The 17,335-nt window shown below is 42.0% G+C and overlaps 1 protein-coding gene across 3 annotated transcripts in view; it reads left to right on the top strand.

Annotated features, from left to right (window-relative positions):
* The window catches only part of LOC142158683 (tubulin polymerization-promoting protein family member 2-like), a 64,434-nt gene extending 54,137 nt beyond the window's left edge, over positions 1-10,297 (top strand). For 2 of the 3 annotated variants that reach the window (XM_075212912.1, XM_075212897.1), the window contains exons 2-4: positions 7,604-7,770; positions 8,042-8,195; positions 9,985-10,297. In XM_075212912.1, coding sequence (XP_075069013.1) covers positions 7,604-7,770; positions 8,042-8,195; positions 9,985-10,173 — 510 coding nt within the window. In that variant the 3' untranslated portion in view covers positions 10,174-10,297. Of the gene's footprint in view, positions 1-6,701; positions 6,806-7,603; positions 7,771-8,041; positions 8,196-9,984 lie in introns of those variants that run through there. The other variant, XM_075212905.1, reaches the window with a different exon arrangement.
* Positions 10,298-17,335: the final 7,038 nt, after the last annotated feature.

Below are 17,335 nucleotides of genomic sequence, written 5' to 3'. Positions count from 1 at the left end.
TTATTTTTTTAAACCCCAAAAAACCTGTTTGGAAGCCATTCTGGTAAGAATCTGTTTCTGGAGGATCTGTCCACAGATGTAACAAAATCTGCTTATATCAAGGATACCCATCTCTAAAATAGATCTCACCGGTGTTAAGTTACACTAGATTTGCTCTATTTTGGGTGCCGCCCAAACCCATGAACAGTCGGAGCACCCATAATACAGATTGCCAATGGACAGCACCTTCCTCGGGAGATGAAATAGTCTTCTACTCTAAGGTGTTTATACAGTAAATGCTGCGACTTAGCCAGCGATTCTCCCACTCTCAGATGCAGGGGGCCTGACCTACTGCTCGCTTCTACAGCTGAACTTACCTGAAGCTTAAGCCTAGTGAAGATTATCACCTCGCCTACATCTCTTGAGTCTCTCACTGCCAGATGCAGAAGGATGACCAGGGTGAGTCTTTCTATTACAGAGCCCCTCTGTGAGAGAGGTGGTGCTATTACAACCGTGTCATGGACTCTGGTAGCTGAATCACACAAGACCTTCTAGAGCACCTCAGCTACTCCTAAGTAGCAAAATAGATTCAGCATCTCAATGAGTCATTGTTGGGGAACCGACAATTGTGGCAATTCTTTCTTGAACATTGTTGATGAAAATGTCTGTTTCACCCCTCCTTCCCCCCTAACAGACAGCATTCAACATAACGAGAAACACCTATGGACAGGTAGAGACTCTGAAGCGAAAGCAAGCACCAACATAGTTCTTAAAGGGCAAGTCACAACGCCAGCACCTAGCTATGGGACCGGCGTGTGACAGTTAACTGATAAGGATGAACCTCTGACAGCAGGTAAGATGTTGCAACTAGTAGCTACATTAAAATCCAACATTATGGCGTAAATTAAGTCTACCTTCAGGGAAATAAAAGGAGGCTGTACGGATCGTATATAGAGTAACATGGGGGATTTGGCAGAATCTCTTAATGAGCTTATAAATGCCCATGAAGCACAACAAAATGAAGTAACACTTTAAGAGGTAAACTAATCAATATGGAGGACAGATCACAAAGGATAAATAATTCAAAATCTATGGCATCACTGAATCTGTCAACAAAACTGATGTAACTGAATTTGCCACCATGCTTTAAAGAAGCTGCTACTTTCTGAGCCAGATATAAACCTTCTGATTGATCATGTTCATTACCTCCCAAAGCCAAAATGTGTTCCTGCAAGTGCTTGCAGAGATACTTATGATGCTTCAATACTTCCATATAAAGAGAGAATTCTCAAAGCAGCCCTCTGCATCCTCAATGGAAGTATTTCTGGGGCGTTTGCAGATATCTCAATAGCTACATTAGCTAAGGCTGGGTAGACAGGAGAGAGACCGCCCTCCTGCCTCAACCATTTTGTGCTCAAGGTGGTTGGTGCAGTATCTAATTTCCCCAATCTCACCGTTGAGTTTCCATATAGATGCTCTCATGTTAGTGATGAGTTCTGAATTGTGGTTAGTGAGCATAAGTTGCATAGTGCCAAGAGTCCGAGGAGCGTTAGGATCCAAAGGAACTACAGAAACTGCTGGTGTGTCCAATACTCCCCATAGAAAAAGTGGTAACAGGATCTAACACTGGATTTTTAACTGATGGAAATTAGACCCTCTTCTCTGGGCCCGCCGCCAGGAATTTAAAGTAGTTCACTGCAGGGACAGGTTTAGTACCCTTAAGTTTTTTTCAGGCCCATAATGTATATATAAGGAATAAAACTATTCAATGAAAGGCTTTCACTCAGACGTGAAACAGGATCACATGTAACATTGGGTTAGCAACAGGTGATGGCATTAAGACATGGGGCAGTTGATCAGACAAAATTTAGCAATCAAACATAGTCATGTAAAGGCAACTCACCGGACACCTGGAAGCAGTAAGAGCAAATTCACGTGATGTCTTTGAGATAAAGAGGAGATGTGTAGCACAGCCACTAATCAACAGCTTGAACAATACTGTAGCATCTGAAGATGGTTGGGAGAGTTGCACGGTAATAGGGAGCACACTTTAGTGGAGGACAGACTAGCCCAGTATGCATTCCCAGTAATGTGGTAGCCAAAGTGAAGACTGTTACATGAAGTGAACTTGACACTGAGAGTACTCGGCCATGGATCTGAGGGCCGTTGGACCTGTGATGTTGTTGGACACATTGTGCAGAGGGACAAGGGAAGTGGAAACTCCGTGCCTCCAGTGGTTCAGAGCTATGCTCCACTGTAAAGTGAGGGCCAGTGCAGGAGCGAGCAGAGCACTGCCTGTCCCGCTAGTAGCGTATGTCTGGAGCGCCTTGCCTATGGATTGGCCCACAAGCAGAGAGGGCAGCTGTAACAGAGGAATCTAGGTGCTCTGATCAGCCGTCAACATAAGTGCTGGTACTAGCTCTTGGAGCGGCAGTGGTAAGAGACCTGTGTATTTCTATCCCCAGAGGAAGGTCTACAGGTGCATTATTATAGATGAAGAAACTGCTAAAACTCCCTCACAAAAACATAAAGATTGTTTTTTAGTGGGCAAAAGGTGATGGACAGCATTGTTTTGCCTGTGCATATTGTTGTTTTCTCTCTCTTCCTATTTCTTTCAGGCATTATAACAGATGTAGCGCTGTGGGACCTCATTGGCCCGGACCTGCTAAAGCTGTATGAGGAGATGGTGGTGGAGGGCAGAATGCCTCCTACTTTGATAGAGGAACTGATCACGATCCTCTATAAGCTCAAGGGGGAGAGATCTGACCCTAACTGGCATCCCATCTCTCTCCTGAACGTGGACTACAAGATCCTCGCCAAGTACTAGCCAACAGGCTAAAGGTTCTCATTGGGCAGATTGTTCATCCAGATCAGATTTGCGGCATTCATGGTTGCAGGATTGCAGATAGCCTTGTGCTACTGAGGGACACAGTCCATTACATCAAAGATCGTCATGCTCACGTGGCCCTAGTCAGTCTTGATCAGGAGAAGGCCTTTGATCATTTTGATCATGATTTTATGCACAGGGTTTTGTGCGGGTTTGGCTTGGGAGAAATGTTTTGTTCATATGTTAACCTGATGTAACTTGACATTTACAGCTCAGTGTCGCTGAATGGCTAGAAGACTAACTCCTTTTCTGTCATGTCTGGGGTCAGACAAGGCTGCCCTCTTTCACTTCTTCTTTTTGTTTGTCGTATAGTGTTACTTGCGATGTGCGTCAGACGAAATCCAGAGATAAGAGGCATCACTGCATCGGGTCCAGACTGTCTCGAGGACAAGTGCTTGCTCTACATGGTTGCCGTCACTGTCTTCTGCACTGATCGGAATTTGGAGACAGCACTCGTCCAGACATGCGAGGACTTCGGGCAAGTTTCAGGGGCAAAGGACAACTGTGTGAAGTCAGAAGCAATGCTCTTCGGGCAGTGGCATCTGTTATCCCCGCTGCATTCCCCTTCACAGTAAAATCAGACTTCGTCAATATTCTTGGAGTTTGGTTTGGCAGAGAGGTGGTGACCCTGAAATGCTGGAAAGAGGCTGATGACAGTAAGCCAGAAAGTTGGCTTGTGGAGCCTCAGAAACCATACCATCGAAGGACAAGCCCAGGTGCTGTGTAACAATAATCTTCCCATTCTAAATACACGGCCCAATCTTGGCCACCACTTGCTGGTATCTGCGAGACCATCACAAGGACAGTCTTCTACTTCATCTTGGGCTCCAAAATGGATAGAGTGAAGCTGTCCGTTATATACAAGGAGCCTCTCAAAGGTGGGAAAGTTATACCAGACATCCCCACCATGCTGCGAGCCCTCTTTGTTTGTAACTGCATCCGAATGACTTTGATTGAAAACAACATTTGCTCTGCTGGAAAGCTTTTTCCTCCTGCCTCTTTGGAGGTCCCTTGGTTGGGACAGCTCCTTCCCTTAAAAGCTGGACTACACCTTGGATTTACCTGGATGTTGGACAATTTGTGAGAGCACCATCTGGCAGGGCTTAAACCAGACTTGTGGAAGCCAAAAACTGTCCATGTTTCAGGGCTCCCTGCTGTCACAGCAAAACGTGTGGGAGAATGTGGCCTCTAAGGCTGATTAATAGACATTGCATGGATGGCTATCCAGGGGTTTTTCCCCTTTGTATCACCAGAAGGGAAACAGCACAGAATATTTTTTGGGACTGCCCTACTGCACAGGCACTAATACCTTTGTTGCTGATTATCAGCAACTTTATAATTCTAAAATGGTACAACCTTCAAGCGACACGAATAAGACATTCTTAGACGGTTTTAATTTGCTCCGCTTAGAACCAGAGGTTAGGAATGTTCTCAAAACTGAAGGGACAGAAATTGAAGTAAAATAAGCTATTATATCCTTAAAGAAAGATAAAGCATAAGGGCTGGACAGATATGCAAATCATTTTTATATAACATTTCAGCAATAACATAAAGATTCTCGCTAAACTATACCAACGAGGGCTCTGAAAAGGCAATTTTCCTAGAGAAATAATGGAAGAGCAAATTATAGCTATACCAAAATCTGGTAAAGATCCAGCCAACATACTGCCAAAATTATCAACTGCTAGCACGAAACTCAAATATATGCAAAAGTAATTGCCAATAAATAAAGTCTCCTTATTCCTAGTCTGTTTGGGACAGATCAAGTGGGATTTGTCATAGTTGAGCAGGCCCCAATACGAGATGGGTCTTTTACATAGTTGAGCAAAACAATTGTGTAAAGGTAAAGGACCCTCCAGTTTACTGTTCTTTGCACTGTTATATTAATGTTACCTTGTTTTCTTATTGCTTATGTTTACTTGTGTTAATACAACTTCTGTGGCCATACCACTCCAGCATCATACAATGTGTGCATGTGTGCCATCAGTTATATAATGTATAACTTTCACATGTCTGAATAGATGATCCTTATCTTGATGCACAAGTATTTATGTAATAGGTATAGCTACAAGGACTATCAGATTTGGAAATGCGGTCTAGATTCTTAGTCCTAGGAGGTCCGGACCATGTCCTTTGTACCTGCAATTATTTATTGTGTGTTGCATACCATGTTTTGTCCATGATTTGCTGTAAATCTCTATACTAAGGGACCACACACATTTTTTAATTTTGTATCCACTGTTCGTGACCAGTGAAGCAGTGACATAAAATTATGTTGACGAAGAGAAATTGCATGGAATAAATTAGAGATGAGCGGGCTCGGATATCTGAAATCCGAGCCCACCCGAACGTTGCCGATCCGAGCCGGATCCGAGACAGATCCGGCCATTTCCGCCAATTGCAAAACTGAAACCGAGGCTCTGAGTCATAATCCCGCTGTCGGATCTCGCGATACTCGTATTCTATAAATTCCCCGCTAGCCGCCGCCATCTTCACTCGGGCATTGATCAGGGTAGAGGGAGGTTGTGTTAGGTGGTCCTCTGTCCTGCTATATCTTGTGCTGTGCTGTTCAGTTCTGTGCTGTGCTGTGTTCTGCTCAGTCCAGTGGTGCTGTGTCCTGTGCTCTGTCCTTCTGAGTTCAGTGGTGCTGCTGTGTCCTGTGCTCTGTCCTTCTAAGGGCATTGTTATTTCCCCATTATTCCCAAGTTATAAAAAATTGAAAAAAAAGTTATAAAAAAAATATAAAAAAATAATAATTATAAAACAAAGAAATAAAAAAAAAATATCCAAAAACAATCCTGCAGTATAAGTCCATTGGTACTGCAATATTACAAAGTTCACTGATTCTGCAGTATAAGTCCATTGGTACTGCTATATTACAAAGTTCACTGATTCAGCAGTATAAGTCCAGTGGTACTGCTATATTACAAAGTTCACTGATTCAGCAGTATAAGTCCATTGGTACTGCTATATTACAAAGTTCACTGATTCTGCAGTATAATTCCAGTGGTACTGCTATATTACAAAGTTCACTGATTCAACAGTATAATTCCAGTGGTACTGCAATATTACAAAGTTCACTGATTCTGCAGTATAAGTCCATTGGTACTGCTATATTACAAAGTTCACTGATTCTGCAGTATAAGTCCAGCATTTTGCGAGAGTCTCCCGGACGAGTGTGGCAATCTCCCTGATAGGAAGTGGGCAGAATTCGGTTTAAACGCCGCCATTCACCCGGAATTGCAGCGTTTAGCCTCGCCCCCACTGTAAAATGACGCGATTTGCATCATTTAGTCACGGGGGTGGGGCCAAAATGACGCAATTTCGGCGCCCCCCCCCCTACCCGCACGCTACGTCCCAGCCGGCATCTCCCGGAAAAAGAAATACAAATGTTGGCAAGTATGATGAATGTATGTCTGTGTATTGTATTTAGGACATCATCCCACAATTCCCCCACCTACAATACTCATACCAAACTCTCATATACTCCCAATTTGTAGACCCTCAAAAAAGTGGGTCTCCGTCAGAATGTGTGTGTGGTTGTTACCAGTAGGGCAGGTTTGGTCAATGTGAGGGATTGGGGTTTATGCGGATTGCTGGTTGGGTTTATTGCATCAATTTTACCTGATATTTGTTGGGTGGCATCTATAATATCATATAAGGTTTTAATTCAGAATAGAGTAGACACAATTAAATATATACTCTAAAACAGAAATAGTATCTAATTGCTTCATAAAATGAGTAATCCCTTGGTCTAAATTCCCTGGTACTGAACATGTACCTCCCCTTGCATTAAGCCATCACTGATGTCATAAAGCCCATGTCACCGTATTTGTGATGTCAGCAGGAAAAGACACTTAACTGCTGTTTGAATACCGAGCATATCATTCAGGCAATGACAAGCAGAAGTTGGTTCATCCAGTGGAGAGAAGCAGGAAGGTGCGAATTTCAGGCTATTTTATCATTACCCATATGTCTTGTTCTTAACTATTTGATGCCAGTATTTCAAGTTTGTGTCATGGTGTTTGTGCCAGTTCTGTAATTTATAAATGTATTTCTTGGTCTTGCTATTACTTCTTAGTCCACTGTGTAAGTTGTTTTATAGTGAGAGACGTATTTACATATATATGCGTATACGTATATTTAAGAAATGTAGAATGCGTTTGTTTGTTTTTTGTGGTGTTTGAGAGCTGGCAAGCACTGTTTGTTTTGTAGTGTAAGATAATTTACTAAGAGTAGCACACATCTTGATTGAAATAAATAAAGGGGTAGAACAGCACTTGCTGCACATAATTCACATAGATATTCTGTCTGAAATGACCCAGGACAAGGAACAGGATCAAGAAATAAAAACATGTATTTTGAACATGGAAAGCAAGAGCTGGACACTAGTTTTATTTTATATATATATACATATATATATATATATATATATATATATATATATTGTAGTCGCTAGCTGTAGCCCACTTGTACCCTAAATGGATAATATGAATTGTTGGTGATTGATTTTCATTTTCTCTTAGTAAGTTTTGATATCTTCACAGTTTCATACAAGTGCTCCCTATTATTTAATGAGCTTGAACCTAATTGCTATGGAAGTGGTAAAGCTGTTAGTTCCCTAAACCGTTATACAATTGTGACCTGGGTTGATTACTGTAATCACTAATGTAACCCAAAATTATGTATATTATAGAATCTCCAGGTGTCACTGACTGATTGTGTTGTTTCCTTCAGATGTCTCAAGAACTAGAGAAGACATTCCGTAAGTTTGCATCTTACGGTGGTTCCAAATCTGAACACGGAATGACCGGTAAAAACTTTAGCAAACTCTGCAAAGACTGCAAGATAATAGAGAGTGGGTGTACCAGCACAGATGTGGACATTGTGTTCACTAAGGTCAAGTGAGTCTTGAATAACTATTATTATTAGAATAGTGTGTGTGTGTCTGTGCATGCTGTCGAGCAGTGCTGCTCTAGTTTATAAACGTTTTCTATATGGAGAGCAAATTATATGTTATAATAACTACTGTACTTGATTGCAAAAAAATCCTAAACATGAATTCATCATATAAATGTAATTATATTTATAATTTTAGAATTATTGAAAACAACGGATGATGCTGTGTAGTGCTGTAGTGCAAATGATGTATTTTTGTTATACTATCTGTTTCAGAAATAAGGAATCCCATGTGATGAGTTATGATCAATTTCAAAAGGCCCTGCAACTGCTGTCAGTGAAGAGATTCCCAAGAATGCCAGCTGATGAGGCATTCGCAGACATCAAGAAACTTGTAGAAGGGAAAGAACCGGCAAACACTGGAGCCACTGTGAGGAAGTTTAATTTTTATTACAGATGTATAAGCTTCTACTCATGTTGTAACATTGAGGTACTCATTTACATAGAGCAAAATGGGCGAGCACAGAGCAAAATTGTGTTTTATTGATCTGTTTGCCTCATTTTGCACAGATATCTACCAAAATATGTGTGTTACCACAACAAGATAATAGCATTAGTAGAGGAGAAGTTTGCACTGACCAAAAGAAGGTGTTTGTTGGAGTATGGGTGTTCCTTGTAATGTATTGCGCAGTCACGCTAGTGCTCCTAGTATTGCAGTGAAACAAAACTTTAAGGAGCGTATTCAATTAAGTCTATACATTGTGGATACACGCGGCTGTGCGTGTAAAGTGACATTACAGTACCGTAACATTGCGGATTTCTCTTCGCAACCCTATGGGAGTGCGTATCCGTGTGTGTCCGCAATCTTTAGACTTAATTGAATATTCCCTTAAAACACAGAGTGCCATTTATAATAAAGGCTGTCTTTGTGTCCATTCCCTAAACCATAAATGAGGCTAACCTGGGCACTCTTATTTAAAGAAGTGGACTTATGCTGTGACCTTTACACTTTTGCACAGTGCACAGATTTTATTCGCCTCTCAGCACACCAAGGTGCACACCTTCAGTTTGCAGATGTGTCTCCTGAGATCAGAGAGAAGGTGTACACCTTGTTGTGTGCTGGGCAGACCATTTCAAAGAACCCATGAAAACGCAGGTGTATTGCTCTGTGCATCCAGGTGCACTTTGTAAATGACCTTAATAGTGTTAGTGTTACTTTTATACAGATCTCATGGATCACAATACTCATTCAGGTATAGTACAGATATATTAATTAAAACTGTGTGCCGTGTGACTGGTTACGACAGGCCAATAAACAGGTAACCGTTCCAGACCTGTAGGTTTATGTTTAAAATTCTACATAAATGAAGAATGGGCTGTTTGGGGGGTAATGAATCAGACTGCAGACTGGGATTAAGAAATGAGTCAGGAAGTGAGCCAAGGTCACTAACAGGAGTCAGGAAAAAGTATTCCAAGTAGCAGAAATGTAGAGCTGGTTAATCTAGTAACATTTCTTCCTGCACACGTCTAAACGTTTCCCATTGGCTACAGCATCACTTTCATACTTTTCATTTGTCTTCTTACTATGAGATAAATAATTGGAGTAGCTCTCAGCAGACAGTCTGCCCGTCAAAAGGGGATAATAATGTTTCAGTTAGTGGATGATATGATTTGTTTAGATATACAGCCCCATGTTTACAGCTTGGTATATAATATGTAACAATGTGACATCTTTGTCACCAGGTTCATAGCTGCTAAAATATTTTGCTGCCTCTCTGATCTATGTGTTAAAGCAGTTGTAATATCACACCAGAAAAAAAAGTGACAGAATAATGGTTTCTCTAAACGAGTGTTGTAAATGTTTCTGTATTTCTACCATGTTAATCCTGAAGAATAAAACATGAAGGTCTGTAACAAAAGGAATTGTGTTGGTTGCAGATGCTTTTCCATTTTCCGACGTGCTTGTGAGTGCAGACCTCCTACAAATCCTATTTTCTTTTAATTTGTTTAATTTGGATGGGATGTTTGAGTAAGCCCTTACCTGCCAGCCAGCCAGAGACACCTTCATCCTCTGAGCCCAGGTTCGGCAGCACTGTAACGTTGTATAAACACTTGGTACTTCTTTCTAAACAGAACTGTTAGTTGGTGTAGTGGTGGACACACCTACTGGACGAGCTATGACATTAATGCTAATAGCACAACTCTGTTTTGTTTTACAGAAAGCTGTGGCTGCAGGAGTAGTGGATCGACTAACAGACACATCAAAGTACACTGGCTCACACAAGGAGCGCTTTGATGACAGCGGCAAAGGCAAAGGCATTGCAGGACGCAAGCAGCTGTCTGATAACACTGGATATGTTGGAGCATATAAGGGACAGGGGTCTTATGATCACAAAGACAAACCTTAAGCCCAGAACCGCCAACTGCTGTATCTGTTAGAAGTATGTAACGGTTGCATATAACACCACGAGGATGTTAAATATGGGACAACCATCAACTTGTCAATAATCACCATCGTGCTTAAGTCTGAAATTGTGTCGCCTCATTTATTTTGTGTTATACGAGTCATATTATTCTATTACAGATAATGGAGATCTTACCATCCATCAAGGAAAAGACATTTCTGAATATCAAAATTGCTCTGTTTAGTAGAAAAAAAAACATGGTGCTTCTTACTGCTGTTATTTTATTTTTTTGGGCAAATGTGTGTCTCTTCATCCCAAGTCATTGACTTGGATGAGTAAAGAAGCAATGTATGCTAGACCAGATTTTTTTAAAGCATAATTATCAGCGTACCACCCACTTTGGAGAGATCAACATGGCAGCCCCCAGTCAGAGACATTTTAGAGAACTCTAAAGTAGGACTTTGGGCTATGAGGAAGTTTGACAATGTTAAGTCACAGAACAGTTTGAATAAATAAGGAATCTGTATTGTCTGGGAGGGAGGGGTTTCAGAACTTACTACAGTGCTGTGTTGTATTTAGGATTGTAATTAGATATGTCTTTGTGATGGCAATCACTGTAGTCCTCCACTGAACCTCTAGAACCAGGCTAATTATGGAACATTCCTTACCCCAACTATCATCATCATCACCATTTATTTATATAGCGCCACTGATTCCGCAGCACTGTACAGAGAACTCATTCACATCAGTCCCTGCCCCATTGGAGCTTACGGTCTAAATTCCCTAATATAGACACACACAGACAGACAGACTAGGGTCAATTTTTGTTTTTTGATAGCAGCCAATTAACCTACTAGTATGTTTTTGGAGTGTGGGAGGAACCGGAGCACCTGGAGGAAACACACGCTAACACAGGGAGAACATACAAACTCCATACAAACAGGGCCAAACTGGGACTAAAAATCAGCCCTGGCATTTAAAGCACACAGGCCCACCTATATTGCAGATAATATTACAGTGCTTTTTGCAAAGGTCATTGTTATACAGTGTCCAGTGAGATATAAATGTATTACGTGCAGCTTGACTCTCTATTTGTAGCATAGGGCTTACCAGTATGAGCAAATGGTATGTACAGAACCAGCAAGAGAAATTTGGGAACTTTTGGGGTCCCCCTCCATAGAAGAGTAACAAATAAACTGTGTGCCGCCGCACAGCGGCGGCGCCAAAAAGGGAGTGATCACATTGTGCTGGGGTGTAGTCAACATGGGGCATGGATACATATATTGTAATAAAACATTAAATTTATCATGTCCTCCCAGCCACATTGACACCCCCAGCCCACTGTATCTATGCTTCTGGTGCTGCTGACATCCATCAGGGTGGGAACTTCCTGTAGAGTGAGTAGGGAAGCTTTGTCTCACAAGATTACCAAATCTTGTGATACATAGAGCTCTTCAGCTTGCTCTGCAGGCTGTGTCCCTTCCCCTAACCAGAGCTGGATTAAGGCTCGGGGGGCCAAGGGTATTTAAGACAGCAGGGCCCCTATTATGTAACATAGTTATCATTTTAGACAAATACACAGGCAATACTGTGTGCACTACTGTTAGTTGCACACAGCTCTGCCTGCACAAGCAGTACGTGGTGAAGCGGGACATACCTCCCAACTGTCCTTGTAGTCAGACTAAATCCTGACTAAGCGAGACAGCCACCCAAATTCAGGGCTGTCCCATCAGATTAAGGACAGTTGGCAGACTGTCCTGCTCTCTCCTACCTGTCTTGTTCACTTTCATCACTTGTAACAGTTGGTTTCTTTAGCTCAGTTCCTTCTTGTCTTGATCCTGTGATGTTGGATGCCCTATTTTGAAAAAAATGCGTACATGAGATTTAGAAAACTCCAACCAGCCCCGGTGTTAAATCAATAGCACTCACGCTTTATAATTAGGCCTCCCCCATTCCCAACAATAATATTCACATTTAATAAGTAGACCTATTTCCCTCCAACCAGCCCCAACATTAAATTGACAGTATACCCATTTAATCAAAACTTATTTCCCTCCCTCCAAACAGTCCCAGCAATAAATAGCATTTACATTTAATAAATATAACCATTTTCCACAACCATCCCTGGCAATGAATAATTCATATTCACATTTAATAAATAGCCCTCCTCCCCAAAATCAGCCCCATGTTCAATTAATAGCCCCAAACAACCCCAGCATTAAATTAAATATTCTGTCACCTCACCTTAAATAATTAGCCCCCACCTACACTCCACCATTAAATAGCCCACCTTCCACACTATATTAAGATCCTCCTTTCCCTCACACGCCTAATTAAAATACTGCAGCCACACACTATATTAACAAACTTTCACTCCCCCCCCCCCCAGCATCCATGTTCACTCACTCAGCCCCCCCCCAGCAGGCAGCCATCTTCACTCACTCAGCCCCCCCCCAACAGCAGCCATGTTCACTCACTCAGCCCCCCCCCACAGCAGCCATGTTCACTCACTCAGCCCCCCCCACAGCAGCCATGTTCACTCACTCAGCCCCCCCCACAGCAGCCATGTTCACTCACTCAGCCGACCCTCACAGCAGCCATGTTCACTCACTCAGCGCCCCCCCCAGCAGCCATGTTCACTCACTCAGCCCCCCCCCAGCAGCCATGTTCACTCACTCAGCGCCCCCCCCCCCCCCCAGCAGCCATGTTCACTCACTCAGCCCCCCCACAGCAGCCATGTTCACTCACAAATGTCTTGCTATTGCCTTGATGAAGTAAAATAACTCTGCATCCATTTTATTTGAAATGTAGAGCACAAATTTTTACGATAGCTGATGTTTCATTAAATTGTTTGATGCAAAGTGGATTTCCACATTAAAATGTGAACTCATTGGACTGTATATCTAAGCAAAATTTACTAAACATCTTGTTTGATACTTCTGTCTTCTCTTGCGTGTTTTTAGTTACCGTATTTGCCGGCGTATAAGATGACTGGGCGTATAAGACGACCCCCAACATTTCCACTCAAAATATAGAGTTTGTTATATACTCGCCGTATAAGACTACCACCTCTTCCGCACACCTTCCACTCACCAAATAAAACGTAAAAGAACATCAGATTTGATTTCAACATGTTAATTTATATTCGAATGCCTATGACATGCAGGAAAACTGTCACAAGGCTGTATGTTATCAAACATGTACAGTAAACATAAAACAGTGCAAGTTTATTAAACGTAATTCACTAGTCAATGATAGAAGGAAGATAACAAATAGAGGGAGAGAGCAAGTGCACACTTACCCCTTGGCATAATCTTTAATGCTTTTTCATTTGATTTCCAGTCCCGAACCATCTTTTCTGTTACTCCATATTGTCTTGCAGCAGCACAATTATTATGTTCCATGGCAAAGTTTACAACTTTAAGTTTAAAACTTGCATCATATTTCTTTCTTTTTGCTGGTACCATGATAGGGTTGATAGGGGTTTGACTGCTGGACATTTTCTATGCTGTATTGTACTGTACAAAGGTGCAGTACTGTGGTTGGCTGTTAGCTGTATACAAAGCCTGATTGGATTGGTCCCTGCTCCCTGTCTGTCCTCCCTGTCAGCAGAACGGGCCGGTCACGCCAAAAAGGCTGGCACCCCTGTATCGCTGCTGATGCTCGCCGCAGCCACGCTGATGACCCGCCGTGGCCGCACTGGATACCGCGCGATACTGGACCCGGTGTATAAGACGACCCCCCCACTTGGAGGCATGTTTTTCAGGGCAAAAAAGTAGTCTTATACGCCAGCAAATAGGGTATTTATTTTTTTGCCATACAATACAAAGTTGATCTCTGGATAGGTTTGTGCCCATTGCAGAGAGCCCAGAGGTTGGAGATAACTAAAAGAAGCTACACCCCCCCGTACACATGTTCACTTATTCCCCGCGGTGAAGTCTTCTTTACTTATTCCTCCCCCTCCAGTATCTGTCCCTATCCCCCGAACGGAATAAAGACACTAAAAATAAAGACAATCAAAAACACTAACCTCATCAGCCTGCAGGAATTCACTCTGCGCTGCACTCAACACATTGCGAGTGCTCCTACGCGGCCGCGCATGACGGCACGTCACGCAGCCGCGCGAAATTTAAAGCGCCGGGACCCAAGAGTGCTAAGAGCCGGACCAGCCCACAGAGCCATCGGCCCTTCTGGCAAATGCCCTGCATACAGATAAGGCCAATTGATCTCATGACCCCAGCGCTATGAGGCAGAAGTGCTAACCACTTAGCCACCGTGCTGCCCAACTATAAATCTGCTATCACATTTTAAGTTTATCTCCCCCTCCAATGCAACATGGTTTGCCAAGGTGCAAAGTTACTCATTTGTTTTGCGTTCCTTTCCTTAATGAATCAGGCCCTTAGTCTTTTATAAATAAAGTAATGTAATCCTCATTATTTTCCAAATCCTTTAACTGCATGGATACATGGGTTGTGAAACAATGTAAAGTTTGTACTTTAGGGCTTATTTGTTCCTCTGGGCAGAGCCGTAACTTAGAATTCTAGCGCCTGGGGCGAGAAAGACAAATGCCGCCCCCCTAGCCCTCAATTTTAACCAAATTAACCTAAAATATTCCTAAATTGCGCCCCCCTTCAGCGTTGCGCCCTGGGCGGTCGCCCCTGTCGCACAGCCCTAGTTACAGCCCTGCCTCTGGGTTAGGGCACTCTGTGCTGCTGGACTCCATAGTAGTTGCATGCATTGCTATGGATATAGTTAAGGTAATATTATTGATAATACTGTTAATATGAGGACAGAACATTGTAAGAAGCAGACACTGAGGGGGGAATTCAATTCAACAGGATGTACGGCTGTGCACACTTCCTGGTATTACAGTATCTAAAACATCGCTGATTTTTACTGGCACCTTTACAAGAGCAGCATTTTTAGACAGCCCAAGGCAGCAAGAGGGTTAAACATGGACAGGATGTGTGGTACACATATGGAGTTTTAAAAAAATATATATATTTCCACTAAATGATAACAAATGACTCAAAGTCAAACAAAGCAAATGGGGATTAGGTAAATGCAGGGAAAGAATATGACCAGACAATAGCTTGCTTTTCAAGCAGTTTACATCGTATGTTCTTAAACTAGGAGATCCGCACATACACATGTGTTTTTTCAACTGGGAGGATAACTTCTAAAAATTATTTTTGGACATGCAAGGGTTTAATTAATAAAATAAGTGCTGTTTTAGTGTACTTATATTCAGTTGTATTTAATGTACACCTGAAGATAATATTTCATGGGGCAGATTCAATTGGCCGCGATGTTCCTGAGGACATAAGAATGTCCAATGCATGGTTCAAATTCAGCTTTGGTCCCACTGTGCGGTTTCCACACGTGGGCCTAGATTTACACCAAAGTCCATAGAAGGCAGGGTTTGTGAAAGAGTGGAAAATCCATGGGGGAGATGAGGTTGTTCTTTGCTAAGTAAGGAGTACTGGAGATAACGGGGTGGTTAGGGCATATTTTGAGGGTTGTCATTAGTGTGCTGAGAGACATTTGATTATTGCTACTCGGCAAATACCTTTATTTTTGTACCAACTGAGCTGGTGTGTCTCATGCTACACTTTTAATTGAAAGTATCTTTCCCTCCTAATGCCACATCACACTCACATTTATTATGTAGAATATTGTTTCCATAATTGTATGTCTAGCTGGTGCTGGAGTACTAGAGTAGATGTATGCAATGATAATTATGGCTATCAGCAGCATTATATAGCCTCTTCTGATAATCTATTTGTGTAGTGGCGGCCTGCCGATACTTATTTACTTCATTAGTATCTGGGCTCTATTAGATCATTTAGTAAAGTTTGTCTATACTCATCATTTGTCATTACCTATGGACTGCTACAGGAAAGATGATACTTATTTACTTTGTATGGGGATAAATGTATTTATTTGGTTTTTTTGTATATTGTAATGGAGGCTCAATTTTATTAATGAGCCGTTCTCTTGTGTGTTCCTGGCTGTATTATCCTATCTGTACATATAATGTATTAAAACATGTTTTTATTACATTATTAGGTTGTGTACAAATAGATAATAAATGGCCAAAGACAGTTATGATTGACAGCAGAACACTATTTTAAAAGTTCTACAGTGACAGATTCATGTTTTGTGTCTCCACCTTATGCAGTGTCTTCTCATTACAACCACCCTCAATAGCTGCAGAGAAATGCCAGTCGCCAATGGCTGCTTTATTGTTGGTGGCCTATAATGCCGCTGCTTTCAATAGCCAGCCACACTTTCAACAGCAGCAGCTACAATTGTTATTCCTCTATCTTATGTATCAAGAGTTTCCCACACCTCTTAGATTGTAAGGGTCATCTTTACATTCTTTTTCATGCAGAGGCGGAACTAGCGAGCTGTGGGCCCCGGTTCAGGGAGGCAGGGTGGAGGGAACCGGTCCCCTGACCCTTGGCACATGCCATGCAGCTGGTCCCATTATCTCCATGGGCTCCGGTGCACCGCACCTGCTGCATCAATGGTAGTTCCGCCACTGGTTTCATGTCATTGTGTGTAATTTGCCTGTGTCCTGATTGCCTGAATGTCCTGTGCTGAGTAATATGTCAGCACTTATAAATAAAAGATAATAATAATAATAATAATAACACTTCTTTATCTTATGTTTTTATCAGTCATACATGGACCTACTGATACCCCTGGCATAGGTACTATATTTTGTTAACATTGCAAGATGGGTCCAACTACATACGGATGAGAGTACACTTTTTCATGCGTGCATGTTTTATTACGTGCGCCAGGACGCAAATGAGTCCACCTATAAATGCATCCTCAATGTTTCCACCTAAGAGCGTGCCCACAGGCAGACAGAATGTTACTAATGCAGCCAAAAGATATCATGATAACAGAATTATTTTCATCTTCATTCCGTTTGATAGCTCAGTTAATTCCCATCCTTCACTACCGCCACACATTGCCGTTCATTTCACTTGGTGTAGGGGTTACCATAGTTACTGTTTTTGGCACCTATTTTTCTGGCCTAGCCAAGACATTCAATATTCACTTTCATATCTACGAATGGGTATCTTAACAAAGTTCCATTTATAGGATCAAAGCATTACAACAGATAATCATTTTTAAGAAGTATGCATATTTA

This window comes from Mixophyes fleayi, chromosome 1 (assembly GCF_038048845.1).
Source record: "Mixophyes fleayi isolate aMixFle1 chromosome 1, aMixFle1.hap1, whole genome shotgun sequence".
NCBI classification, from domain to species: domain Eukaryota; kingdom Metazoa; phylum Chordata; class Amphibia; order Anura; family Limnodynastidae; genus Mixophyes; species Mixophyes fleayi.
The sequence above is the reverse complement of the archived record's forward strand: the minus strand, read 5'-3'. Positions and strand labels throughout refer to the sequence as shown.